Source organism: Equus asinus, chromosome 10, assembly GCF_041296235.1.
Source record: "Equus asinus isolate D_3611 breed Donkey chromosome 10, EquAss-T2T_v2, whole genome shotgun sequence".
NCBI classification, from domain to species: domain Eukaryota; kingdom Metazoa; phylum Chordata; class Mammalia; order Perissodactyla; family Equidae; genus Equus; species Equus asinus.
In genome coordinates, this window is record NC_091799.1 from 48,169,600 (window position 1) to 48,196,944 (window position 27,345).

The 27,345-nt window shown below is 50.5% G+C and overlaps 1 protein-coding gene and 1 pseudogene across 10 annotated transcripts in view; one reads left to right on the plus strand and one right to left on the minus strand.

Moving 5' to 3' along the window:
- The first annotated feature begins 784 nt into the window (after positions 1 to 784).
- LOC106847004 (olfactory receptor 13C7-like) lies at positions 785 to 2,226 on the plus strand (annotated as a pseudogene).
- A 3,285-nt stretch (positions 2,227 to 5,511) lies between these two features.
- The window catches only part of TMEM8B (transmembrane protein 8B), a 28,070-nt gene continuing 6,236 nt past the window's right edge, over positions 5,512 to 27,345 (minus strand). For 5 of the 10 annotated variants that reach the window (XM_070519198.1, XM_070519196.1, XM_070519197.1 and 2 more), the window contains 10 exons: positions 19,506 to 19,639; positions 18,914 to 19,182; positions 17,974 to 18,299; positions 14,962 to 15,055; positions 14,658 to 14,781; positions 14,443 to 14,585; positions 14,052 to 14,230; positions 7,113 to 7,259; positions 6,670 to 6,786; positions 5,512 to 6,426 (listed from right to left, as the gene is read on the minus strand). In XM_070519198.1, the coding sequence (XP_070375299.1) occupies positions 6,091 to 6,426; positions 6,670 to 6,786; positions 7,113 to 7,259; positions 14,052 to 14,230; positions 14,443 to 14,585; positions 14,658 to 14,781; positions 14,962 to 15,055; positions 17,974 to 18,299; positions 18,914 to 19,052 (1,605 nt within the window). In that variant the 5' untranslated portion in view covers positions 19,053 to 19,182; positions 19,506 to 19,639 and the 3' untranslated portion in view covers positions 5,512 to 6,090. Of the gene's footprint in view, positions 6,427 to 6,669; positions 6,787 to 7,112; positions 7,260 to 14,051; positions 14,231 to 14,442; positions 14,586 to 14,657; positions 14,782 to 14,961; positions 15,056 to 17,973; positions 18,300 to 18,913; positions 19,183 to 19,505; positions 19,640 to 26,159; positions 26,391 to 27,345 lie in introns of those variants that run through there. The other 5 variants (XM_014866032.3, XM_044779235.2, XM_014866033.3 and 2 more) reach the window with 2 other exon arrangements.

Consider the following 27,345-nt stretch of genomic DNA (forward strand, 5'->3'; position numbering starts at 1 on the left):
TCGAGGAAGACTGGCAATAGATGTTAGCTCAGGGTGAATCTTCCTCACACAAAAAGAGGAAGATTGGCAACAGATGTTATGTGAGGCAAATCTTCCTCAGCCAAAAAAAAAATCAACAGATGGTCTATGATTGTTTAAAGAGAGATGACCAGAAATCAGGCTTATACATCCTATGGAGTGGACATATTTGGCCTTTATGATCCAAAGGAACACTAGGTGAGCATTGCCCGACACCCACTTGCCTTCCAGAGCTCATCTCACTCAATCCAGGGAAGAGGGGGCAGCCCTTGAGACAGGTGTGGCATCTTTCTGTCCACTTATTTTTCTCACTGCCACAGCCCCAACATCTAAACAATACCTAGCACAGAGCAGACATTCAAAAAGCATTCAGCAAATGAATGAATCTGAAATACTACGGGTATAATTCAGTCATATGAAGTTATAACCTACAAAAGACGCTTCCTTTTAACAGCCAAGAACTCTTTAGATTCCAAAGGAGCACGACAAACCTGAATCCTGCTCTATTGTCTCCCTGAGCCTACCCTGAGGAGAACTGCAAAGACCTCGGGGACTAGAATGTGCCTCATGTCCCCTAAGCTGCGTGAGAGCTGAGAAGGCCACCTGCAGACCTGAAGTTCACTCTCTCATGATACAGATGGTGAAACTGAACTCTAGAGCAGGGCTGACCTGCCCCAGGTCACACATCCAGGTGGCTTGACTCCCAGGCCAGCCAGAGCTTTTTCCAACACCTGTGTGGTCCAGATGGCAAAGGATAGAGAATGAGATGGATGGGGCAAACCAGCCGGCTGCGAGAGAACATCTCCCGCTGGGGCTACACGGCACCATGACCTGGAGAAGGTCCTGTTTGCGCTCTGCCTAGGCTTCCACTCCGTGACTGTGCTGGGGCCCTCCCTCCTCACAGGCTGAGCCCGCTGGACCCACGCCTGCACAGCCCCATGTGCTTCTTTCTCAGCAACCTCTCCCTCATGGACATCTGTGGCACATCCTCCTCTGTGCCTCTCATGCTTGTCAACTTCCTGGAAGCCCAGAGAACCATCTCCTTTCCTGGCTGCGCCCTGCAGATGTAGCTGACCCTGGCGCTGCGCTCCGCGGAGTGCCTGCTCGTGGTTGTGATGGTGTAGGGACCGTTCTGTGGCTATCTGCCAGCCACTGAGGTGACCGAGCTCGTGAGCGGGCAGATGTATGTCGGATGGCAGTGCTGAGCGGGGGGCAGGCTCTGCTGTCTCACTGCTGCAGGCCACTCTCCCCTGGAGCCTACCCTTCTGTGGTCGCAATATCCTCAACCACTTTTTCTGTGAGGTCTTGGTAGTGCTTAAACTGGCCTGTGGGGACATCTCTCTCAATGTGCTGCTATTAATGGTGGCCACGGCCGTCCTGATGCTGGCCCCACTGCTGCTCACCTGCCTATCCCACATTTCCATCCTTGCTGCCATCCTTAGGGTGCCCTCTGCTGCGGGCCAGCGCAGAGCCTTCTCCACCTGCTCTGCCCACCTCACAGTAGTGGTGGTTTTCTACAGGACTACCTCCTTTACGTACTTCGAGCCCAAGGCCAAGGACCCCTACTCAGATAAGATTATCCCATTGCTCCATGGGCTGATGACACGCTCACTGAACCCCATCACCTACAGCCTGAGGAAGGCAGAGGTGAGAACTGCGGCCACAGCTCTGCCAGGGAGAGACCCGCTCTCCACTCCATCAGGCAGGACAGGCGAGGCCACTGCTGTGGTAACGACCTCAAATTTCAGTGGCTTAAAACCACAAAGGTTGATTTCCCGCTCATGCCGCAGGTCCTTTAGAGGCTGGCTGTGGGGTCTGCTCTGCAGCATCCACTTCATCCCTCTGGGACTCAGGAGAAGCATTGCTGGAACATTGCGGGTCGCCACAACAAAAGGGAAAGTGACAACGCCTGCACTGACCCTTAAAGCTTCCACTCGGAGGCGGCATGTTACTTACACTTGCAGTTCTTTGGTCAATGCAAGGCACATGGCCACAGCTAGCATGCAGGGGTGGGGAGGCACATTACCACATGTCTGGAAAGAGAGGAGGATTGAGAGGCTTGTGAGCAGCCACATGACTGCCACACCACCCTACAGTCAACACAAGAGCTACTCGAGCTTTGTCTTTCTCTCTGATCACCCATCCTTCACCAGCAGCTGCCAGCTTAGCCGTCCCAGGAGAGCTCTGGCAGCTCCTCGTGGTGGCTAGTACTGGGCCATGCCAACCAGATTGGAACCACGACTCCCAGCATTTCCTTCACTATACGGTTCTGGGTTGGGTTTGACCACAGGAGAAATTTGCATGAGGTCTGGAGGGAGAAGCCAAGCAGCCAGCACTCTCACCGGCTGCTGATCTGCTGGCTCGCCTTGGTGACCCTCCAGGTCCCAGCACATCACCTCCTGCCGCTGTTCTGAGTCCTGTGCCAAGGGCAGCTCCATGGCAAAGAGTGCCAGCTTCTCCTGCAGGTCACCAAGCTCAGTGTCACTGAGACTGAAGGCAGTGGGAGCCAGACACTAGTTAAAGTTGCTCCTCCTGGTGCTAGTTTGCCCTTCCCCTCCCCGACTGCACACCTGCCAGCCCAGCTGACCTACAGTGGCTTCAGGCCCAACACCAAATGCACAGGTAACAGCTTTGCACAGTCTTCTCCAACTGCTCCCACCACTGAATAGGCCTGTTCTCTGTAACAAACCCCTCATATAACTCGCAGTGGTTCTGCTACTTTGGTCAAACCCTGACTGGTTCATCACTCTTCTGATCAAGAACCGTTGACGGCTCCCCATTACCACAGCATTAAGTCCAAATTCCTCAGCTGAGACCTCAGGCCCTCCAGCACCTGTGCCCCCACCCCTGCTTCTTCAGCCTGATGTTCACCAACCCCCTCGCACGGACCACCTGCCCCATCACCTTATCTGTGCTGCCTGCGCCTGTGTCTTCGCTCACACTGTTCTCTGTAAGAGCCAGGACTGTTTTCACAGCAGCTGACACCGTCTCCTTCCTACGCCCTTTCCTGGTGCGCCCTGACAGTGTTCTCTTTCCTTCACTTTGTCGGTGCCTTTCACCCGGTTCCCATCCCATCCTGCTTTGCATGTGTGGTGTTTCACCACAACGTGAGCTCCCTGAGGGCAGGATTCAAGCAGCTGTGGCTCATCTCTGCAGCTCCCACAGACCTTTCCCTATAGAAGGTTTACTGAATTGCCACTCAGAAGGCCTCACAATGTCCCCATCTGGGGATTCCGCCCTGTGCTGCTGAGCACTTGGTGGACAGATAGAGCGAGGGAGCAGCAGTGTCCGGGTGCCACAGGCCTGTATTCAAGGAAGGCAGGGTTGTTTATATCCTGGGCCCCACTACCATGACAAGTCAGGAGACAACCATGGACCCCACTGAGGGAGCCAAGAGGTCAGGGTTCCAGACCTGGTTCAGCTGCTCTATCCAGACCAGTCTTCTTGCTGGTGTTTTCCCCCCAGGAATCCCACAGGCACCTCAAACTCAAACTGTCCAAAAGTGAACTCATCATTCTGCCCTCCAAAGTTGTGTCACCTTCTCAGGGAATGACACCATCATCCCCCAAGTCACTAAGCCAGAAACACGGCAGTCATCACAGACTTTCATCCCTCACCACCCAACACATCCAATCAGTCACTAAGTCCTATAGAATCCACCTCCTAACAGCTTCTCAGTCAGTCCCTCCCTTCCACTGACACTGCCTTAAGAAGCATTTGAGAGAATCTCTCTCTCAAATATCGCCACAGCTGTGTCGCTGCACTTTCCTCCTCCAAACTCTCTCCAAAATCCATCCTCTGCACCAGTCATCAAAACACCAATCAGAGCATGCTCCTCCCCCACTTAAATCTTCCACTGGGTCCTCATTTCCCATAGGATAAACACCAGACCCCGTATATCCATCTGACCTCATTACTGGCTCCTTGCCTCCACCCCCAGTCCACCAACACACACTCTCCATGCCCAGACACCCTGCACCCAGTTCCTGAATAAATATCAGTCTTTCCTGCCTCTGTGTCTCCCCTTGCTGTTCAAACACTTCGTGACCTTTAGCTAACAATATATTGGACACTCATCACCTACCAGGCTAGGGACTGTGCTGTGTTCTAAGTGCTTCACTGACTGAGGACCAGATGGAATGATGGCGATCTCAGGCGAGGAATGCAGTGTGGACACTGGTGACCAGAGAGAACACTCTCCCCACATCTTGGCATTATAGAAATTCACTCAATCCTCACTCAACCCCTCCCCCTCCTGGAAAGCCCCTTCTGATCCCTCCTAGCTGGGTGGGGTCTGTCCCAGCTCTGTCTCCTTCTTCAGCGTCTTCTGTACTCTGCTGACTCTGTCCTGAATCCCACCTATTTGGGTTCATGAGTCCTAGTGACCTGACTCTATACATCCTAATGTTATGGACTAATATTTCTGATACAGGAACAGACACCTAGCCCACACCTCTTGCTTCTTCTCATCACTCATTTGGCCACATCACTCTCTGCTCAGCGCCCCAAGGAAGAGACGTGCTTGCAGAAAGCAGAGAACAAAGGGATGTTTTCCTGGCTTTTGAGCTTCAAAGCATAGACCCTAAAGGGAACAAGGAAGACTTGAGGTATAGACAAAAGATCTGGGATAAAACATGAAAAGTAAAAGCAAAGCTTCCCCATCTCCAGATTAACAGAGATTCCCTGAGCTGGGGAGACGGAGAGAGGAGGACGCTGGAGTGAGAACACCAGCACAGAGGCAGGGGCCCCGAGCCCCACTCCCCAGGCCATGTCCCTGGACAGGTTTGTAGGATCTGAAAGGTGGAGCAACTCATGCCTTTGTTGGTGGAGTCAAACCCAGTGCAGGACTCCGGGGTAGAAATGGTCCAGGTCTTTGCAGATGGCACAGAAGTGGTAGAGAAAGCCTCAGGACAGGAAAAGGCCATGCAGATGAGAACAAAAAGCCACTCTGGGATGGCCTGCCTGCACCGCTGACTGGGGACCAGGTGAGATGATGGAAATCTCACGCGATGGGTGCAGCGTGGACCCTGGTGATCAGAGAGAACATTCTCCCAACATCTTTGCACTATGTAAGACCCTCAGATCTCAGCTGTGACCCTTGTGGAAAGAGAAGAAATTCTGGGTTGACAAAAGATTATGTTTCTGGCACTCAGGCAAAATGGGGGCTCAAAATAGAAATTAGATTCTTGTGATATTTCTAGAACATCTGAGATTTGAACCTGCTATTCCAATTTCCTGGGACCTCTACTTCCTTTCCTTTTCCTTCCCAGGTCTGTCTCACTGATTGAAATCCTCTCAGCACTCGCACAAACACACACACACACACTCACAACTCCCCACCCCGAGCCACTGCAGCCTGCAGCGGTGGGCAAAAGTCTCAGACATTAGCTCTTGTAGCTCATTCTGGCTGGGTTCCCATCACTCCTGCTGACTTCCTCAGAGTCCCTCTTTCCCCTGCTCCCCACACCCTTAGCCCAGGAAAAAGGCAGCACAGAACCAGTAAATACTTCATTGGAGACACACCAGACTCCGCCTGCATCAAGTCAGGATGCCAGCCGTCCCAGACCCATCTGTCCTGCGACCCCCACTCCCAGCACAGCACATCTCTGTCGATGCCTCTGGGAAGGAAGCCTGAGGCCAGGCTTGCTGAGCTGCTGGGAAGATCTGGAGACTCAGTTTCCCCAATATGGACTCCATTTCCTCAGGAACAATGCCATGCTCCTGAGAGGGCTTTGTCTCCCTGGGAAGGAATCCATGTCTTCAGGAGGGCTCCACATCCCTGGGAAGGGGTCCATACCCCGAGGAGGGACTCCTCGGTCCTGAGGGAGCTCTGTGGCCCTGCACAGGCTCCAGTCCTTAAGAAGACTCCACGGATGTGGGACTTCAGGCCCTTGGGAAGTGTGCCAGGTCCCTGGAAGAGTTCCATGTCCTTAAGAAAGACTCCATGTCCTCAAGAAATGCAACTTGTCTCTTGTCCCTGGAAGGGCTCCAGGCTCCCCAGAAGAATGCAGGAAGGGCTCTCTGCCCCAAGGAAGAGCTCATGTTCCCCAAGGGCCAGGCCCCAAGCCCCACTCAGCTGGCACAGATGCTGCTGACAGCAGCCCCTCCCGGGCCCACAAGACCCAGCTCCTCCTGCTCATTGATGCACAGCTGGTAACCGCAGCCCCGGGCCCGGGCTCCAGATGGGACCCGGTGGTCAGTCTTGGCACGAGGGGGCAGCAAGAAGCCCACACTGCCAGCGATGAGCATGTGCCAAATGCTGTGAATGTAGAAGTAGTTGTCTCGGGTCTCCACGAAAGCATAGAGTAGGATGGCACTGCCGGCAATGAGGCTGCCCGGGCACAGGTAGAAGAGCCAGCGGCGCCACGTGGGTGGGTAGCAGTGCCGGCGGCGGACGCTGCGCACTGTCTGGGGGGCAGAGAGGTGGGGTCAGGCACGCAAGGCCTGGAGCCCAGGCCAGAGCTGGTCACACCAGGCTTCCCCTGAGCCCTGGTCGTAACCTGGAAGCACCTGCCAAGACTGGAGTGGTCACCATGAGCAGCACAGTGATGATGACAGGGTCCAAGGCCATCTTAAATTGGGGACCAAGTACCCAGAGCCTTGCACCCAAGTCCTCTTGGGACCCCCCCCGCCAGCCCTCCCCACCCTTACCCAGGCTGTAGCCAAGATCCCCAAGGCGAATAGACTGGGTCCAAGCAGGTTCCAGAGTCCATGCCGGTCAAGCTGCAGAGCCATGGACAGCAGCATAGCCCCCAGCAAATACAGCACCTAGAGAAAGAGGACTCCAGGGGCTGGGCGGGAGCCAGGGACAGCACTCCAGGGGCAGGGCGGGAGCCAGGGGACAGCACTCCAGGGGCAGGGCAGGAGCCAGGGACAGCACTCCAGGGGCAGGGCGGGAGCCGGGGACAGCACTCCAGGAGCTGGGCGGGAGCCGGGGACAGCACTCCAGGGGCTGGGCGGGAGCCGGGGTCAGCACTCAAGGGGCTGGGCCAGGATGGTGAGAGGCGCTTGGCAGTGCCCCCAGGGAGAGGTCAGGAGCGGATTTCAAGTGGACTTTGGCTATGATTGTCCCCCGGGGCCCACTCTGGACTGACCTGCTTGACCACAGGCTGTAAACGAGCCATGGCAATGACAGTGACCCACACGGACATTAAGGAGCCCAAGAAATCACAGAACTGCAGCACGTCATAGTCCATGATGCAGAAAACCACAATGCCTGGCTGGTCACAGGCATGATAGAACTAGAGGAAGAAATGACAGGCATTGAGAGAACTTGGGGCAGAGGTCCAAGTCTATGAAACTGGGGAAAGAGTCCACAAGGGTGGTGTGCTGCTGTCAGGAAAGCAGAATTCAGAGGTCACAGGCTGAGCAGAATTGGGAAATGCCTGACTCCCCACTCGGAGCAGAATATAGTAGGGAGGCTTGGTCAGCCTCATAAGCTGTACGTATCTGGCAGCCCTGACCCTCCTCCTCGCATTCCTAATCTTTCTGCTTCTGGAACGTACTGTGGAGAGCACCGGGAGGAAGGGGTGTTTAGGTCTCTCAAGCTGAGGCAAATCCTTCTCTATCTCCTTGTACTCACCGTGGGGCCCATCTATAATCCTCATCCCTGGTCCAAGCCCTGGGGCCAGACCCAGACCCCAAGCTTCCCCTGCATGTCCCGGTCTCCCCCGATAGTGCAGACTCTGAGCTGGGCTTCGTCCTCAGGCTGTACACTAACTGGCCCTCTTCATCCCCTCCCACCCAATGCTATGAGGGGCACAGGGAGACAAAGGTAGTCCCTAAGGCCACGCAGAAGAGCACGGCATTTCACACTCAGGGGAAGAAGATGGGGAAGGGACAGCATCCACCCCTCCTACACACTGTGGGGAACAGAGCAAAGAGCAGGGTATTGAGGAGCTTCAAAGAGGGTGCAGGCGACACAAATGGAACTGGATCAAGCTATGCTGGGCACCCCAATTAAGGAACCAAGGTGTATTGTCAGCCTCCCTGATCTGTGGCCCCAACCCCCGTGTCTCTCTGGACAATGCTACCATGGCACCCTGCCTTCCCTTATTTGTGAAAAGGGTTACCCAGGGATAACCTGAGTTCTCCTTGTCTTGGAACACTTGCTGCGACCATTCTCTTAAACTTGTATGTAGAATTTACGTGCTTTGAGTATTTATTGATGCCAAATACTAAGAATATGTATGGTTTTAAGAATATCTTTGGTATAAAGATGACAGGAACACATATCCCTCTGCATCGTGTGCCTTACGAGTCAACCAAAGAGAAGACACTGTATAGGACCTCTGAGGACAAACAGCGCCAGACCGAGAACAAACATCACGGGGGCATGCTCACTCCTCCCCTCTCCCGACGTCATCAGAGGGAATGGGTTACTATGGTGACGGAAGCAGAGTCAGTAAGAAAATTAAAAAGCTATTATGGGAGAGAAAAGGTTTCTGACCCATATAAACTTGATCAAAATCTACTCATTGAGCTGAGCTGGAGAAATGCCAGCAGATTTTAGGGGATCAAAAAATTTTCTTAAGATTCTGTGAATCAGTTTGTTTGCTCTCTGTCCCCTGCATGCCACCCCAGGTCCTCTGGGAGCATGGCTACCGAGGGCATTTCTCGATAGAAGAAACAAGCTGGTGTGATTGCCATGATTGGACCGAAATACACCAGGCTGAAGTGAAGCTGGGGCAGGAAGGATGCTGTGGCACCCAAAGGTGGCCTTTGAAGTGGCTTTCTCATTGACAGAAGGGACCCTTTAGGCATTTCTTTCAGCCCAGGTCAGTTTCCTCATCATTCTATTAAAAGGCAACCCTGAGTCACAGGGCTCTGGGCCCAAAAGAGAGGTGTGCTGACAGACCTTGGTGAGGCAGATAGCCGGACCCTCCAGAGCCATGTCCTGGGTATGGGCAGGGGGCAGGGATACCCAGTCACAGCCGAGGAAAGAGACAGCTGAGCAACACCGCAAGACAGAATCCCACACTGACAGAATCCAGCCCAGACGCAGAGTCACCACCGACAGAAAGGGAAACAGACTCAGGCCCCGTCTCTAGAGACAAAGGATGAGTAGGGAGGCACTCACGTTCCTGTTGAACCTGCTGCAGACTTCATCCAGTCTTTAGAATAGCAAAATTGACCATTTCAACAGACAGAGGGAAAAGGGTGAATGACATAAGGGCAGGGAGAAGCTGGGAGTTTACAGAAAGAGAAAAAATGAAAAAGAAAATTTAGGGATATTAACTGGCATTGGGAAACCTTGGGTTTGATTCCTTCAAAATGCAAATTGCAAGTAGTAAACTCGTGTACCTATCTTCTGTCTCTTCCTTCACTTTGGACAGAAAGAACGTTGTCTCTTCAGGAGGAAACTGTGTGGGAATGACCACATTTTAAGTGAGTATCCCAGGCTTCTCAAAGGGCTTATAAACGGGGGGACATGGTTCCCTCTTATATATTATTGAGAAAATGAGTTCTTACTGGGAAACTTTGACTTGTCATGTGGGTCCACATCAGCTTCAGAAGTAATGTTTCAATATGCCTAAAACACTTTTTTTATTTTTCAATTTCTCTTATATGTGCTGATTAATTGAGAGTTAATTTGGTTCTAAAACAAATCAATATTTTGGTCTTTTTTCTATTTTAGCTATGGGACATTGATTATTCTCTACTCCAAGACCAGATCTAAGTACTACAGCTCAGCAAATTACCCACACTGTTTTACGATTAGGACTTTATTTTAAAGCATTAATTTTACATTTCAGGCTTCACCAAGCACTGACTCCACATGCCTGACTCTCAAGTATATAGAAGGAAATGCCCAAACATTTCTGGAAGGAGGACTTGTAACGAATCCTTCCATCTCAGATAGGAGAGGATATGTATCAGCGGAAGAGCACAGCTGAGCCACCTACATTGAAGACGCGTCTAAGGGAATATTTACTTGAAGGCAGATTTTCTCCTAGGAATTTCTCTGCACTCAAAAAAGTGGGGAATAATGGAGAGCTTGTCTCTGGAGTGGAGAGGTGTGGGGGAAATCATCTCCCTAGTATTCCATGACTGATTCTTCTCTAAGTGTACAAAAAGGGCCAAGAGATTGTTTTAGGTTGGAGAAAACTCATAGGGCAGAGTAAAATTAAAATTGCAGTGTGTGTTGAACATGATCTGCCTTTCACCTGATCTGGCTACTGTCACTGCTGAACGTCCAGAAGTGCCATCAGTAAAATCCACTGACCACGAGGACGTGGTCACAATTCACCAGGAAAACCAGCCAACCACCTGGGGCAGCTTACTTCACTGAAACCCCTCAGACTGGAGAAGCCAGCGTCTTGTCATCGCATATCCGCCCCTTCTGACTGCACCGCTTCAGCCTGCTTTATTACTCACGAAGAAGAATCCATTACTACTTGCCACGGCACCCTACACATCACCATCTCTAGCCGGGAGACATAATCCACAGCAAATAAAGTGAAGAGAATTGCTCACCACCATAGAATTCACTGGTGTAACCATATTCCACACCTAGAAGCAAATAGCTGAAGAGAACACTGGAATGGCCTACTGAAGGCTGAGTTATGATGCCACCTGGGAGACTCTACCCTGAAAGTCTGCAATATTCTCCTATATATTTGGCACACAGTATGTACTCAGTAAGTTTTAGTCATCTTATACTTATGCCATGTATATTCATAGGAGAATATTCCCACACTAATAAACTTTCCCCCATGCAAAAAAGAAAAAAAAACTATATATATATATATATATATATATATATATATATATATATATATATATACACATATAGCAGCAATGTTGTTCCACTGAAAATTGTGGGCTAACTTTTAGATTGGCATTCCTTTTGTCAACAGCAATAAAAAGAAGTGGTAGAAATAACACAGAAAGATTGGAGAATTTAAGAAAAAAATTTAGACTACAAACTGGCTTCTATTAATATAATTCTAATCTGATTTGACACCTTCCTCAGCTTTGGACATTTCTTTACTTACAAGATAATTCTGGAAAATTACCCTAAATTGTTTTTTTCTGTAGAATTTTTAATTCTTATAACAGAACTATATAGTTCATCTAATTCTCCAAAATGGAGTACCCAAGCATGACAGAATGTATAAGTGGAAATGCAAATATATTCAACCCATGCAAAGACTGGAACATTGGTACTCAGGATATAATGGAACTTACTGCTGTTCTCTTATTTTCTGCTTCCATTTCCTCTTGGAAATACTCACGGGATTTTGCCAAAGGCCACTGAGAATTACTTGTGATGGTGTGAGGAACAGAGAGGTAATGAGAAGGCAGGCTCACAGCCAGGGTGTCAGCAGTCAGCAAGGAAGGCTGCAGGGCCCAGCATGTCAGCTCTGTCTGGGACTTCAGGATCCGATGGTGAGGACCCCAGTAGCACTGAAACGGGTATGTAGCTGAACTGCACAGGTCAGAGCTGTAGAACCGCAATGTTTGATGTATTTGCCCTGATGATTTCTTATATTTTGGTTTGGTTATATTTTCTGATCTTTCTTTTGTGAGGAAGATTAGCCCTGAGCTAACATCTGTGCCTCTGTTTTTTTTATGTGGGATGCCTCCACAGCGTGACTGATGAGTGGCATAGGTCTGTACCAGGATCCGAACCCAAGAACCTGGGCCACCAAAGCAGAGCACGTGGAACTTTAACCACTCAGCCATGGGGCCAGCTCCGTATATTTTCTGACCTTTTAAGTGGCTCTTTTTATCTTTGAAGAATTTGAGACCCACTAAACTGAGGTCAAGAGTTTCTCTATATACTCAGGACTTCTGAGAAACTGAAGTCAGGTTAGAAATGAATCAACGCACTCCCTGCCCCAGCGCAAGACGCTCGGTGGCTGCACGTGAGGATCTGGAGTCCAGCTGGGTGAGAGTTGGCTCTACCGCTCACCTTAGTCCTTGGGCGAAGTGTTCAAACTGCTCTCATCTGCACAAAGGGGTGACGGTGACGGGAGTCCCATCAGTTACAACAGAGCTACTAGGAGAATTCAGTTAGGGGTGTCTGAGCACATATTTAGTAGACACTATTCTCAGTTATCAGTTTCAGTTCTTAAATGGAGACTGCTGAAAAATGAAATAAGTCTAAACTACTAAGTAAAGAATGGGAAAGAGGGACAAAAGGGAACCTGCCCAGGGAAAACGGATGACCAGCAGCTCTATATCTTGGCCAATAAGGAAACAACAGGAGTCAGAGCAGGACTTTAGGCAACACCTCAGAGCCAGTGTCTTCTCCTTGAGCTTTTGCTTTTCGCCTTATTTAAGAGAGCGGAAGCTCTGAATGTGATGCCAGGCATTTTGAGCCCCTGCAGTGTTCCCACTGTCGGGAAGGTCTTTTCTTTTCAGGGTGACATGCCATTGTACCCAGAAAATGAGGGGTCATCCAGGCCTGAACACTCTGGAGCCAATGCCTGGGCTGCCTATGCAAAGTACAGGAGAATGGCTATGCTCTCCCCACACGCTCCAGGCTCCTGATACACTCAGCTACTCTTACTAACTGTGAATCCCGTTAGATCTACATGCAACCAAGCGTGGGCTGGTGGAACAGCTTTCGCTAGAGGACTTGGTGAGCAACGGTATAAAAGGCATCTGGCAATAAAAAAGAGAAAGAGTGTCTAATATAAAAATAGAATGAAGAACTGTCAGAGTAGGTCTAAAAAAGGGGCCAGCTGAGTAAAATTGGGGTGTGCTCTTCTCACTCAGCTTAAGGGGCCAAAGTCTCCCTTCGCAGTGTGGAGACAGCCTACTCTTCCTCATCTGTGGATGAACATCCAGGAAGACCCTGTGATACGACCTTCAGTTTCAGGACACTTGTGCCCTGCCCCCCACCACTTTCTCCTAAATGATAAGTAGGAGTTTTGTAATGTGAACGTATGTCTGATCTATGAATGCTGGACAAAAGAGGGACATGTATTGATTTTCATGATATCCTTGTTGCCAGGACATGAGGAAAGTCTCACTCTCTCTAAGATTTTCCAGTGCTCATAGGCAGGCATTGTATGTCACAAGATGCCAAGTGCCCAGAGATGAGAGGAAAAGATGCCTAGATGCAGCATCTCAGGGGTGGAAAAATCTACGTAGGGGTTGAATCACATTAGCAGACTCTCTCCTCCATCTTTCTTTATAATACCTGGGATGCTTGCTTGTAATATGAACTTTTCTGATTATGCAGGAGTGGGAAAACACAGGGAAGGGAGTGTGGAGATTCTGTAATGCGAGGGGAGGGCCTTAAAACTATAACAATCTTCATCAAAATATACTCCTTTGAGCTGTGATTTTACATCACACTGCCATTTCCCATGACGCCTCAGGACACAGGTTAATACATAAAGTTTCTTTGGATTCTGAGAGTGAGACTGTTCCATAAATTACCCAATCACAGAGATCCCCTGTCTTCCAAAAGTTCCCATGAGAAATCAAGGAGGCCATGGCAACTGAAGGGGGAGAAACCTTTTTGTACCATAAGAAAGAACATGCTAAAGACATAGAAATCCCCAGTACAACGGAAAACACCAGCACAGTACGGTCCTCACATCAGGAGAGAAGGTGATGCAGGTTGGAAGACTCTACATGTAGAGATGAGGGTGAAAGTGGGCATCTCCTGCCACATGCAGAGGTGAACAGGGTGGAGGTGTAGACACAATTCCATACTGTAGGACAGTTTCTCAGCCAGTGTGTTGAGATAAAGTTCCCTTCAGCTCTTAGATGAACAGGCAGGGCGTGTGACAACTAGAGACCCTACCCTGTCTCCACTGGCTGCTTGTTATCTTAAGTGGCAAACAGCCTTGTTCATTTATCCCGATGTGCCTTATAAAAATTACCATTTTCTACGCATGCCATGATGTGAAAAGGTTGGGACACACAGCTGTAGAAGACACAGTGAGGAGGAGACATCCTCATATTACTAAGGTGTGGACACCCCCAACCCTGGGGAAAACAGGGTGGAAATGTACACCCTCACCCACCACCACGGATAAGGACTCGGTGAAGACACTGATGCCACTGCATACCGTGGAGAAGAACATGGTGAAGGTGTAGACAGCAGCTTCCAGCACATATCGGCTCCGAATGGCCAGGACCACAGGCGGCAAAAACATGAGGTTGCTCAGGCAGAGCAGAAGTGTGGACAGCAGCTGGAATCCGTAGGTGAGAGCATCGGCACTGTCGGTGCAGCCCCAGCCCCGCCACCCTGCGGGAGGAGAGGGCACAGGGTGGAAGAGGACAGAAGGCAGTCATGGGTTCAGCAGACACCTACTCGTGGCCTCTTGCCAACCCCTACACCACCGCCAGCGCAGGGTGGCCTCACCCTGGCTCTGCCCGCCCATTCTCTCTAAACCCGTCCCCAGTTCAGGCTGCCGCCCCTCCCGACCGCCCTGGAACCCAGGAAGCCCAGCCGCTCACCGGCCTTGCACTCGCAGGCCGCGTACAGGTAGTTGTGCGTGCGCAGCAGCTTGCACTGGCCGTAGGGCCCGCAGTCGTCCACGCACGGGGACAGGAAGGTGCGCAGCCGCACCTCGGCCGTCGCGTTCCGGCACCGCACGAACCTGCGCACACACCGCCGTGACCCGGGGCCCGGGCCGCTCCCTCCCCGGCCCGCCCGGCCCCCAGCCGCTCACCGAGGCCCCGCCCCGCACAGCGAGCGGAGGGTCAGGAACCAGGTCCCCGTCTGCGGGAAGGGAATCCGCAGCCTGGCCGCCCTGGAGGTGGCACTGACCGAAAGGAGGAAGCCGGCGAAGGACTCTGAGGGGAGAAGGCAGAAGAGAGCGGTCAGTGAGAGGCAGGAGGGATAAGGGCCTAAAGAACCCTCGCCCACCTGCTCCGCTTCCCAGACACCCTAGCCCAGCCTTCCTCCATACCATCCTCCACTGCCCCAGCCCCGGCCTTCCAGCCTCCTCTCCTTCCCCCATTCCTCACCCCTACCTTTGGAACAGGTCACTGCTGCATCCCCCAGGCTCAAGGGCACCTCGTGAGTCAGGCATGCAAACACTGTCACGTTTTCCTGGTGCAGGGAGCTCTGGAGAGGGCAGGTATGAAGATGAGGCTGTCACACCCTCTAGGTCCTACCACGACCCCCACTCCTACACCAGTTAACGCCTCCCCAGAAACCCCTCCAGGCCCTCACTGGACAACCCAATCCTGCAGGTGCTCCCCACACTGAAGCCTCTCTCTCTCCTCCCTATTCTTAAAACAAAACTGAGAAACACCACATCTTCCAAAGCAGAGATCTTTGAAAGACTGAAGAGAAGGCAGGGCGGGATCCTGATTCCTTTCTTTGGGCAGAATTGTTTAGATTCTGTCCAGGCAAGAGAGAAGACCCTCTTTTTCAGTCCTGTCTAACCCATTGTGGGCAAGGGGGGTGGGGGCTGGTGCTGGATACAAGGTGACTGCCAGGTTTCCAGTCATCGCCACATCTTCACCTGGCCACTGTTCCTCAGGTGAGATGATCCCAGGTACTGAGCATGGTAACAGAACACCTGAGGAATTAAATGTAGCAACCCAGCCAGGAGGAAAAGAAACTGGATCTCCACAGGAGCAAATGGAAGGGGCCTCTAGAGGAACAAAGGCAACAGGCTGCCATAAGCTCACCTCATTCAAGAAGGACTTGAGGCGGCTTATTAAATACATACAGCAGGATAAAATAAACACGTGAGGGAGATTTCAAAATCAGGGTAGGGAAATAAAGTCTGTCCTAGATGTGGGCCGTGTATTTGATGCTGATTCCAATCAACCAAAGCAAAAAGGAAACAAGAGCTGCCGGGTTTGTGGGTCCATGAAATGAAAGGGTATCAGAGTCTCAGGAGAAACACAGCACCCAAAGGGGCAGTTCTCCTGTAACTCTCGTCAAAGGAGCACTGTGTGCCGGCGTGCATCCCGTCCTCAGCCGCAAGAGCTGAGTTTCAGACACTTGCTCATAGCCTCCCTCAATGCAAGCCCAGGGCAGTATGCCAAAGTATTATTCAGTAAAAGTCATTGGGGAGGGGGGCGGGGCAAAGAAAAACATGTCCTCTAGGTATGCGGTTCTCTAATCCAAATGTCCAGCTCTTGATCCAAAGGAAAAATCAAAATGTTAGAGGGAAAGATCAGAGTAGAGGCACCAGTTGACCTTTCAGAATAAATATAGCGGGCTGTCTGAGGAGTGTAGCAGAGGTCACAGCATGCAGATGCGTGGAATGTAAGCAGCCGCCCATGAGAGCAAACAGACAAGAATGCACAGGGCCTGGGTGAGGGGCTGCAGGGGGCTAGGCCTCTAATCTCAGGATCCCGAGAAAAAACAAGTATGGTTGGGGCTCCACAGTTTCAAGGTCAAAACAAGACTTCACTGTCATTGCCCAAAGGCATGGCAATCAGCAAACACAAAATACACAGTCTTAGTCAGAACAGAGTCAGAGAAAACTTGAGTATGAAGTAAGGAACATCTTCAGGTTGAAGAGTCAGCTCTGTCCTGACCAGCAGGACCACCAGAAAGTTCTGAGCCATGTCCCATAGAAGACCATGTCAAGCCACAAACCAGGTCTCAGGTCAGCTGATAGGAAAATGGTTCCTGTCCCCAGAGCTGGGTGATCATAGAGTTAAAAGGGAACAAGACATAAATTATTGGATCAGTGCCAACCTAAGACAGTCACTAATGGCCTGACACAGAGCTCTGCCCTCAGCCCACTCTTACTCAATGCTGAACATAATGACTAAGACATACAGTAGGCTGGCTTTTCCAGTGTGTGAATTACACAAAGCAGAGGAGGCCCAAGGCCCAAACTAGTATTAGGCAATGCCTCAAAGACAGACATAAATTCTTCCATCCAGGATAAAAATCTGACTGCAAAAACATGACATGGGAATTGGCAGCAGTTCACATGAACCGGGCTCAGGGCACAGAAATGTGTATGGCCATTGGTAACAATTAGATAAACACAGCAGTTAATGTGAAAAAGGACAGGGAGGACACATGGCTTTGTGCCTCCCTCTGTTTTCCAAAGCTTTTACACGTGCTCTTATTATTTTTATAACAAAAAAGTGAATGTATACAACAGTTTTGAAGAAAATACAAAAGAAGGAAAGGAAAAAGACCCAGAGATCTTAGTGCACTACAAGGCCTAAGTGACCCCACAGTGTGATGCAGCAGCTGAAAGAGGTAACTTGACGTCAGGCTGCACAAACGCTGCCTGCCACCCTGGTGAGACCACCACAAATCACTTATTTCAGAGACATAATAACCAGAGGAGACGGCAGAGGGTGGGGAGAGGGCTAAGACGCTGAGGTTGTCTGGCTTTGTGCAGGCTGAGGAGCATCTGAAGGGCTGCTGGAACGGCAGCGAGATGTAACAAATGTGCCACCCTAATGAAGATGTGAATAATGGGGGAACTGTATGGGAAAGAGGTGGGATGTGGGACCTCTCTGTACTTTCTGCTCCATTTTTCTATAAGCCTAAAATGGCCCTGAAAAATCAAGTCTATTAAAAAAAAAAAAGGACAGGAATAGATTTACTGGATATAGCTTCTGGGGCAAAACCAACGTCAATGAGTAAAAATCCACGGAGGCAGATTTTGATGGGAAGTCAGGACTGCCTTTAGCAATCAGAGCTGTCTAGATATGGACTGCATGGCCTCAAGAGCTGGTGAACTCCCTGTCACAGGAGATATGCAAGAAAAGTGAATACCTGCCTTAGAGAGAGGCCGTTAGCAAGTGGGAGTTAGCCTACAAAACTGGGAAAATCCTGGACCACTCTGAGTTGCCCTGGCTGAGTAGCCCATTTGTAGTAGAGTCAATACTCAGGGAAGATTTGTTGACCAGAACTGGGCTGAGACATGGTTCCTAATAATCAAGTTGGCCAAAAGCAACCTGGATAGGCTTCTGGGAGGAGGTAAGGGCCTCCACACCCTGACACGTTCTCCTTCCAGTTCCCCATGGGCGACCTCCCCACTCCCCACAGAGTACCGCATTAAGCTGGAGCTCCAGGCTGAGGACGCCTCCGCTGTCCAGCACTGGCAGCAACCTCAGGGCGAACACGGCAGGCCTCTCAGGGGGCAGGGCCACACTGGGGCCAAAGAAGATGTAGAAGTGAACGGAGAAGGCATCCAGCTCATTGCGCAGCGTCGGGCGCACTGGCCAGCAGTGCTCGGGCAGAGATGTGGCCCCAGCCCCCTCCACAGTGGCCCCAAAGGATGGCGGCTCTGGGGGCAGTGGCTGGTTGCCCAGGGACTGGGGCATGTTCATGGCAGCTCCGGGGACCAGGGCACGGGACAGGCTGGGCTGCGGGCACTCTGTGGGACAGAGGAAATCAAAGCTGGGGCCTACTACCCTCACAAGCCCCACAGCCCCACCACAAACCAGATCTGAGCCAGACAGGATTTAGCAAAGGGGAGTGAGGGAGGGATAGAATCAAATGTCCCTTGTGAATATGGGGCACCCAGGGTCACAGGATAAGGTCCAGGGATTTCCTTGTGGTCACAGCTAATGGAGTGTCACATTGGAGGGAATCACGGTCATCTCCCCCTCCCAAGGGCAGTGAAGACGCTGTTGAAACAGATGATGGGCCCTCTCACTGCCTTGCATGGGCTTTTTGGCAAGGACAGTGTCTCAGAGGTCCTAGATATCCCTGCCTACCCTAAGAAACTGAAAGAGTGATTCAATCAAGGAGAGCAACGAGGTCCCTTAGCCCCAGATCAGGTGCAAAAAATGATCTGAAAGGCTTCCAGTGACATGAAGCTTTGAGTGGGCGGGCTTTGGGGAGCACAGAGGAGCTCGGAGGGGGGGGACTTAGGGAGATTGTGGGCACATGGCAGGGTGTCCATGAACACAGCCACCATGCCCGCCTCTTCCCAGCCACACACATTGGCACAGGCTGGGAGACTGGGGCAGATGTGGGGCTTCTGACCTTGCAACCGCACACACAGCTGGAAGCGGATGGTCCTGCCAGGGCCCCGGGATGGTGTCTCCACACGCACGTAGACCCAGTGCCCCCAGGGGGGCAGTGCCAGCTCCAGCTGACATATGGAGGCACCGCCACAGGCCATAGAGCTTGAGTTGTGCAGGGGTGGGGCCTTGGGACGTAGGCGCAGTGTCACGGGGCAGGTGGATGCCCCACGGCCCCCCACGCACACCAGCTGTGCTGAAACCCTGTAAGTGAAGCTGGGCACAAAGACCCTGCACAGAGGGGAGGTTGGGGGTAAGAAAAGACAGGGTACAGAGAGGTGAGAGGGACACCAGAATGAATGAAACATTGGGAAGAAGGTGGCATGGAGGGGTAGGGGACACAGAAGAACAGGAGGCCTTTTCAGGTCCTCCCCTCTGTGCTGGAAGAGAGGGAGGCAGGGGTCTGACCCACCCTGGGGGCTCTGGGTGGTCCCACAGTTCAGGCTGGCTGGCTGGAGAGCAGGCAGTTCGGCTGAAAAGCCAAGAGAACCCTGTTCCCTGTTGAAGGCCAGGGAAGGGAGAGGGAAAGGCCAGGGGTGGGGTGCTGGACTTACTTGTACAGGGCTGAGCGGTTGTGGGGAGAGAGGGTTTGCTCTGAGGGACGGCCAGGCACCAGCACGGCGACGTCCAGCAAACGACGGACAATCAGCTGCGGCTGAAGCAGGTACTGACACTCATCCTGGAGACCCTGAGAAAAGCATGAGTGCAGGATGGCCGAGAGCAAGGGAGCTCCTAAAGTGAGGCGAACAGAAGCGAACAGAACCTGCGGAGGGGTCGAGGACAGACCTCCTCTGGCCGCATGCTCCCAGGGCCGTGACTGAGAGCTCTCTGGTTCTGGGTCCTTCCTGCCTGACCTCTACCTCTATCCCACCTGGGTCTGCAGGATCTGCTCTGATCCTCAGCATGGGCTGAGGTCTGGGGACTCAAACGTCGGCCCTCCTGGCGATCAGGCCTTGCCTGCCCCTCCTCCAATCTAGCCCCTCCTCCTGAGCATTCCTGGACAGACCCTCAAGGTAACTTCAATTATCCCATTCCCCCACCAGCCCTCAGGAACTTAGAACACTGGCTTTCTTTTCAACTGGGGTTGGAAAGCTCCTTACGGCCTCCAACCTAGACCCTCTAACACACCAACCTGAATCTTTAATTTCCTTTATGCCCTACCCTGCCCCTCCCAGGTGTTTGTCCAGCCTCTGCTTTAAAGGCCACTCTTTACCTCCCAGGCAACCTTCAGACTATAAGCAACTTGAGAACAGGAATTCTGTCTTATCTTCGTTTTGTTCCCCCAGACACAGAGCCTACCAGAGTGCACACCTCAGAGATGAATGTTTGCTGAACAAATGAATCAACCCAGCTGGGGGCAGCTCTGATCTTTGTGAAGCCAAAGCCGCTCTTCTGCCTCGCTCCCCCACCCCTGGTCTGCCCTCAGAGCACCCACAGATGCATCTGCTCCTCTGCCTTAGGCTGGGTTTCTTCTCTTACTGGAGGAGAGCAGCCACATCTCCCTGAGCTGCTCCTCTGGGTAAGATCCCTAACCCTTGTCTACTCAATCCACCCCACCCCCAGGTGCACACAGCCCCATCACTCTTCAGTGAGCACAATCCTATTTGTTCCAGTTCTTCCTCTGCTGCATTTGCAGCCATCTAAACCCTCCAATCCTAGCAATTCAGGGGAGGCAGCAGCCCCTGACTGGGCTTCTCTGAACTGCACAAACGACCTTTGCTGGCCCAATAAACTAGAGGCCCCTGTTCACGTATGTGATTATCCTGACCAAGACATACCTCTCAACCTTGTTCTAGGACAAAAGTTCCAGGCTCTGACATCCCACTGAGTTCCCTGCCACAGAACAAGGCAGCCCCGGCCCTGACTTCCAGCAAAGCTCCACAAGGCTGGAAGGAGGCCTTGATGGATGTCAGGACGAAGATCTCATTACCCTCTGCCTGGAATTTTTCGGTGCCATTTGCATCATTGCATCCCCAATGCCTAGAATACTAGGTACTAAAAAATAGCTGTTGAGTTAAAGAATGGGTGTCAAAAAGAGGGTCCCTTCAGAGAGCTCCTAAACCCACCTAATTGCTCAAAGACTTCCATCTCCGATATCCAAAGCAGATGTCCCTCATCTTTGATGTCAAAATCTAAGGACCAGTCATGTCATCAACCCCACTTCCTACAGCAGGAATCACCACCACAATAATCTCATGGTAAATGAGCCCAAAGGGTTAGGGCTCATGCTCAGGAGGTGGCCCATTTCCTTGATGGATAGTCCTAGGGGAAGAAACACTTTGCTCCACATTTTGCTTGCTATTGGCTTAACTGAAGGATCAGTAGACAAGACCTCAATGGTTAAGATGTGCTTCCTCCTTAAACTGTATAATGTACACATCCAATGCCCCTCCCTTATTGTGGAGGGGAGCATTCAGTCAGTGGAGACCAGGGAAGATGCAGAGATGCAGCAATCTTCACCCTGGATGGGGCCAGAGAAAGGGCACAAGAAGTCAGGTCCTCAAGAGCTGCCAAGGCAGAAGTCAGGTGAGAGAATCCAGACTGAGTCAACATCAGCAATCATGGAAGGAGCAGGGCCAAGGCAAGGAAACAAGAAACCGGGAGGGCCAAAACTGACAAGTGCAGTGGGCAACAGTCTGGAGGAAGCTGCAGTGGAAGGTCTTAGATTGATTCCTAGACTGTCCTAGTATGTGTGGGCTGGGTCTCTTTAGAACACCCTGAGCTGGGGCCAGCCCCGGACCAAGTGGTTAAGTTCGCGTGCTCTGCTTTGGCGGCCCAGGGTTTCGCCAGTTCAGATCCTGGGCGGGGACATGGCACCGTTCATCAGGCCATGCTGAGGTGGCATCCCACATAGCACAACCAGAGTCACTCACAACTAGAATATACAACTGTGTGCTGGGGGGCTTTGGGAGAAGAAGAAGAAAAAAAAATTGGCAACAGATGTTAGCTCCGGTGCCAATCTTTAGAAAAAAAAAAAAGGCCTGAGCAGGTGGCCAGTGCCAGGCTCTGGCTGGGGCTTGCAGACTACAGATGCCCAAAGACACTTGGCCTTCTCCATGGGAATATCCCAGCACCCTGCACATGCCCTGGCCCACAGTCAGTCAGCACCAAACAGCCTGAAATAAAGGAGTGCTGCACAGCCTGCAAGGGCACGTGTGGGGCCGAGAGAGAGGACCCAGGAGGTTGCTGTGCTGGCCCAGGAGAAGGCTGAGGAAAGCGTACAACGAGCGGAAACAGAGAGAAGGAGATGCTTTAGAAGCAGAGTCAACAAGATCTTTACTTTACGGATTGACTGTAGGGAAAAAGAAGAATCAAGTGTGACTCCTAAATATGGGGCTTGAGTAACTGGTGAATGGCAGTGCCATTTACTGAGAAGAAGACTAGAGAAAGAAGAGGCTTGGACTGGGAGAAGTGAAATGAGAATCGAAGAGACTTTTACTTTGAGCTTTGTTGTGATTTGTACATGCTAAGTTTGAGACATTTCTTAGACATTCAATCGGAGATGTCAAGTAAGCAGTTACACATATACATATATATCTGTATATATAAAAATATAAAGTCTGAAACTCAAAGAAACTAGGACTTGCTGAATACACTTGAGGACACTAACTTATAGGTAGTATTTAAGACTATTGTGCTAAAATAGACACACAGATCAATGGAACAGAATCGAGAGCCCAGAAATAAACCCACACATCTATGGACAGCTAATTTTCGACAAGGGAGCCAAGAGCATACAATGGAGAAAGGAGAGTCTCTTTAATAAATGGTGTTGGGAAAACTGGACAGCCACATGCAAAAGAATGACAGTAAACCATTATCTTACACCAAGCACAAAACTCAACTCAAAATGGATTAAAGACTAGAATGTAAGACCTGAAACCATGAAACTTCTAGAAGAAAACATAGGCAGCACGCTCTTTGACATCAGTCTTAGCAGCATATTTTCCAGTACCATGTCTGACTGGGCAAGGGAAACAAAAGAAAAAATAAACAAATGGGACTACAGAAAACTAAAAAGCTTCTGCACAGCAAAGGAAATCATCAACAAAATGAAAAGACAACCTAAGAACTGGAAGAAGATATTCGCAAATCATATATCGGATAAGGGGTTAATATCCAAAATATACAAAGAACTCATACGTCTCAACAACAAAAAAAACAACAAGCATTTAAAAAATGGGCAAAAGATCTGAACACAGATTTCTCCATAGAAGATACACGGATGGCCAAGAGGTACATGAAAACATGTTCAACATCATTAACTATCAGGGAAATACAAATCAAAACTACAATGAGATATCACCTCACTCCAGTCAGAATGCTATAATTAACAAGACAGGAAACAACAAGTGTTGGAGAGGATGTGGGGAGAAAGGAACCCTCGTACCCTGCTGGTGGGAGTGCAAACTGGTACAGCCACTATGGAAAATAGTATGGAGTTTCCTCAGAAAATTAAGAATAGATCTACCATATGATCCAGCTATCCCACTGCTGGGTATTTATCCAAAGAACTTGAAAACACAAATGCATAAAGATACATGCACCCCTATGTTCATCGCAGCACTATTCACAATAACCAAGACTTGGAAGCAACCTAGGTGCCCATCAAGGGACAAATAGATCAAGATGTGGTATATATGCACAATAGAATACTATTCAGCCATAAGGAACGATGAAATCCGGCCATTTGTGACAACATGGATGGACCTTGAGGGTATTATGCTAAGTGAAATAAGTCAGAGGGAGAAAGTCAAATACCATATGATCTCACTCATAAGTAGAAGATAAAAACAATAACAAACAAACAGATAGAGACAGAGATTGGATTGACGGTTACCAGAGAGGAGGGGGGAGGGAGGAAGGCAAAAGGGGTGATGAGGCACATGTGTGTGGTGATGGGTTGTAATCAGTCTTTGGGTGGTGAAGGTGATGTAATATACACAGAATTCGAAATACATTATGATGTAAACCTGAAAGTTATATAATGTTATAATCCAATGTTACTGCTAGAAAAAAATAATAAAAATTTTTAAAAATAAATAAAAATTAAAAAATAAAACTATTGTGCTGGAGACACCTAGCAAGGGAATGGGGAAATAAAAAAGTTGTCCCAGGACCGAGTACTGGGACACCACAACATGTATAGATCAAACAGAGGAGAAGCCAGGAAAGGAGACAGACAAGGCATGGGCGGTGGGCAGGAGGAAAACCAGGACAGTTCCGTGAAGTCACAAAGGCCAAGAGGAGAAAGTGTTTCAAAAGGAAAAAGTAATATAAGGAACTAGTTAACAGCTAGTTACTAGTTAACTCCGGAGGGGGGAAGTGGGGACCAGAAGGAGAGAAAGGGAAGAGGAAGACTTAGTTTTCACTGTCTGCCTTTTGTACCTTTTGAATGTTATACCAGGTGCATATATTACCTATTTGAAACACAAATAAAATAATTTAGGAGGAAGAGGAAGAGCAGAGGAGCACTGTGAGCAGATTTTAACCTCCTCAATTGAGATATTGAGCCACTCTTGGTCCTAGTTGGTGGATTCAACTGAATCCTTTCTTCTGTAAATCTGCTTCTTTGCTTTCCTTATGTTGTTCTCATTATTTTACCTGCTTTCATTTACTTTCAAATCTTGGAGCTAGGAAGAGGAAACATTCGAGGAGAACTGTGCCCCAGACACTTGGAGAACTTTCCCATAATTAGCCATTTGGGTGCCAGATGTCACCCACAATCCAAAGGCCAGCCTCTCAAGGCAGACTGGCAGCAGGTACCACAGGATAAACACAGGAAAAGCAAGGAGATGGAGGGCATGGGTCATGCCAGAGAGGTTGACAGGAAGAAGGGGAAAAAGGAAAGATGGCGAAGTGAGATGAGTTCTGGACAATATGAGTTTGAGAAGATGGCAGAGACATAACAAAAATGTGCCATGTACCCAGGCTCTGTGCTGGGGGCTAGGAAGACAGCAGAGACCACCACAGACACAGGGGGCAGCAGAAGTGTGGGCCAGAGCTCAGGAGAGTGGCGTGGACCAGATAAGGCACTTTCCCTTTACAATCTCTTAAGGCTACCCCTCTCAGGATAAAGTTCTAGGCCCTTCATGATCTGGCCTCTGCCCAATCCTCCAGCTCCCTCACCCACCCCACCAACCGCCCCACACTGAACCATCTCAGTTCTCCCTTCTAAGCTTTAGCCCATGCTACTCCCACCACCTGGAATGCCTTTCCTTGCCTTCTCAACATCAGGGCTCACTTCCTACCAGTTTCCTAAAACCACCTCTACCACACTACCGAGCTGAGTTAGCCTTCTCTCCTTTGTCTTCTTAAAACATCTCCTGTATCTCATTAATATACATCATATTTATCTGTGTCCCTAGCACCCAACCCAAGGCCGGGGACAAAGCAGGTGCTCAAGGACTAAGGTCTAGAGGGAGGTCTGAACTCACTCCCAAAGCTGAGGAGGGCCCTAGAAACAGCACTGCCTTCTTATCGCGGGACTCTTTCAGTCTCCACCCAAGGATATCCCTTAACCCACATAACCGTGTTGGCCAAGCCTCATAGGAAGCCGGGACCATGGTGTAAGAAAGCAAGTTGAGAACATAAGAGCCCTGAAGGAATGCTCTGGACAATCCACCTATAGGCTTGAGACGGGGAATTAACTAGAGAGTTTAAGAATCCTTCGAGGCCCATATAAGATTCCAAAAGGTAATCAAATTCTTAGAGGGACCACAGAGATGATCCTTTCCCACCCACCCCCCGCCTCTAGGTTAGGCCTGACTAAAGAGCACATCTCTCATGGTGTCCAGGTCTGCTGCCATTCATGGGCGGGGTGCAACTGGGCCCTCTTCCATCTAGTCTCGCCACACCCCAGGAGCTCTGCTGGGTAGGGTTTCAGTTTGCAATACCCAGTCCCCCAGGCCCCACTTGCTATATCTAGATGCAAATAGGTAATGTCAAGCCTGGTTCTGATCTCTCCTAACCAGGCTTTGGCTTCCATGATCCCAGCCCAGGCCTAGGCCCCAGGTTCCTCCTGCTTACCCAGAAAGCGTTTTAGATAACTAGAGCAGGGCTTCAGAAGGATTTTCCCTGTCAGTTCTCACGAAGAGAGTCAAGGATCAGAGTTAGGATCAGGAACGAACTCTTTGGGATTTGGCCAAACACCTCAGACATTCCTCCAAATAGAATAACTCGTAGTTCTGATGGAAGTCAAGACCTACCTAGAACCCAGAGCCATTTCCAGGCAAGCTCCCAACATGCTCTCCTCCAGAGGACTGCCAGGCCTTGATAGGAAGTTCTCTTGTACATCACTCTCCGTAAAACAGGCCTATCACTGAGGCCTTGAGACAATACCTCAGCCCCAGTTCCCAGCTCTGACAACAGCAGTGTCAGTGCCCTTGTCCCTGTGCGATTCTCGGCTCACTCAAAAGCATCCTTCTCTGAACGCTGGGCTACAGCAGGAAGAAGAGAGGTGAGTCTGACACAGTCACAGAGCCCCTGTCCTCAAGAAACTCAGCCTGGAGAGATACATCCAAGTGAAATCTTCACCTGACTGGGAATTTGTGCCTCTCTCAATCTTCAGTGGCTAAACCCCGCTAGCTTTCATGTTCTTTGGCATTCTGTTCTTTAAATCCTCTCTCTGCTCAAGCTCAGTCCTTCACCCTTCCCACCGGCCCCATAAACATGGCCATCCCACTCTGACAATGGGCAGCTCATTACCCCTCCCTTCCTGCCAATGGACAGGAGTAGGAAACCTACAGATCCTCTCACTACAAGGAAGAAGTCTGGCCCACCCAACACCTGGGAGCGGCAGGAAAACTCTGAGGCATATCCTTCCACACCAAGCCAGAGTGGAGAAGCACCCTGACCTTTGAACCCACCCTTCAGACCTTAACAATCTCTGCTGTATGAAATCAGTGCTGATATTTGGAGGAAAGGGAGGCAACGGTCAGGATGGACCAACTGCCCCAAGCCTCCTTTGAACAGGAAAGGGCTTCCCTGCCCACAGAGTGGTGTTCTCGGATGGTCTTCCATAGGGTGTAGGGAGCCAAAATTACAATAGAAGAGGAATGTATTCCCCCACGTTGACTAGCGACTGGGCTGCAGCCTCTGAGAGTCTGCAGGGCTATCACCAATCAAGACGTAGAAGAAGGCTAGTCCTGGGTTTGTGCAGCAGCATTTGACCAGTCCCTGGCTGGCTTCTGATCACCTTGATTAACCAGTGCACCTTCCAATAGGAAGGGACACTAAGCCACCGTGCTGGGGTCTCTTACTGATTCCAGACCCTGGACTTGCCCTTCAACTTACCTGGACCCACATGTCCTCCTAAGGCTCCCAAATTACCTCCTTTAGATCACGGCCTCCAGCCCACCAGGCGACCTGCTGGCCTCCAGCTATGCCCCACCC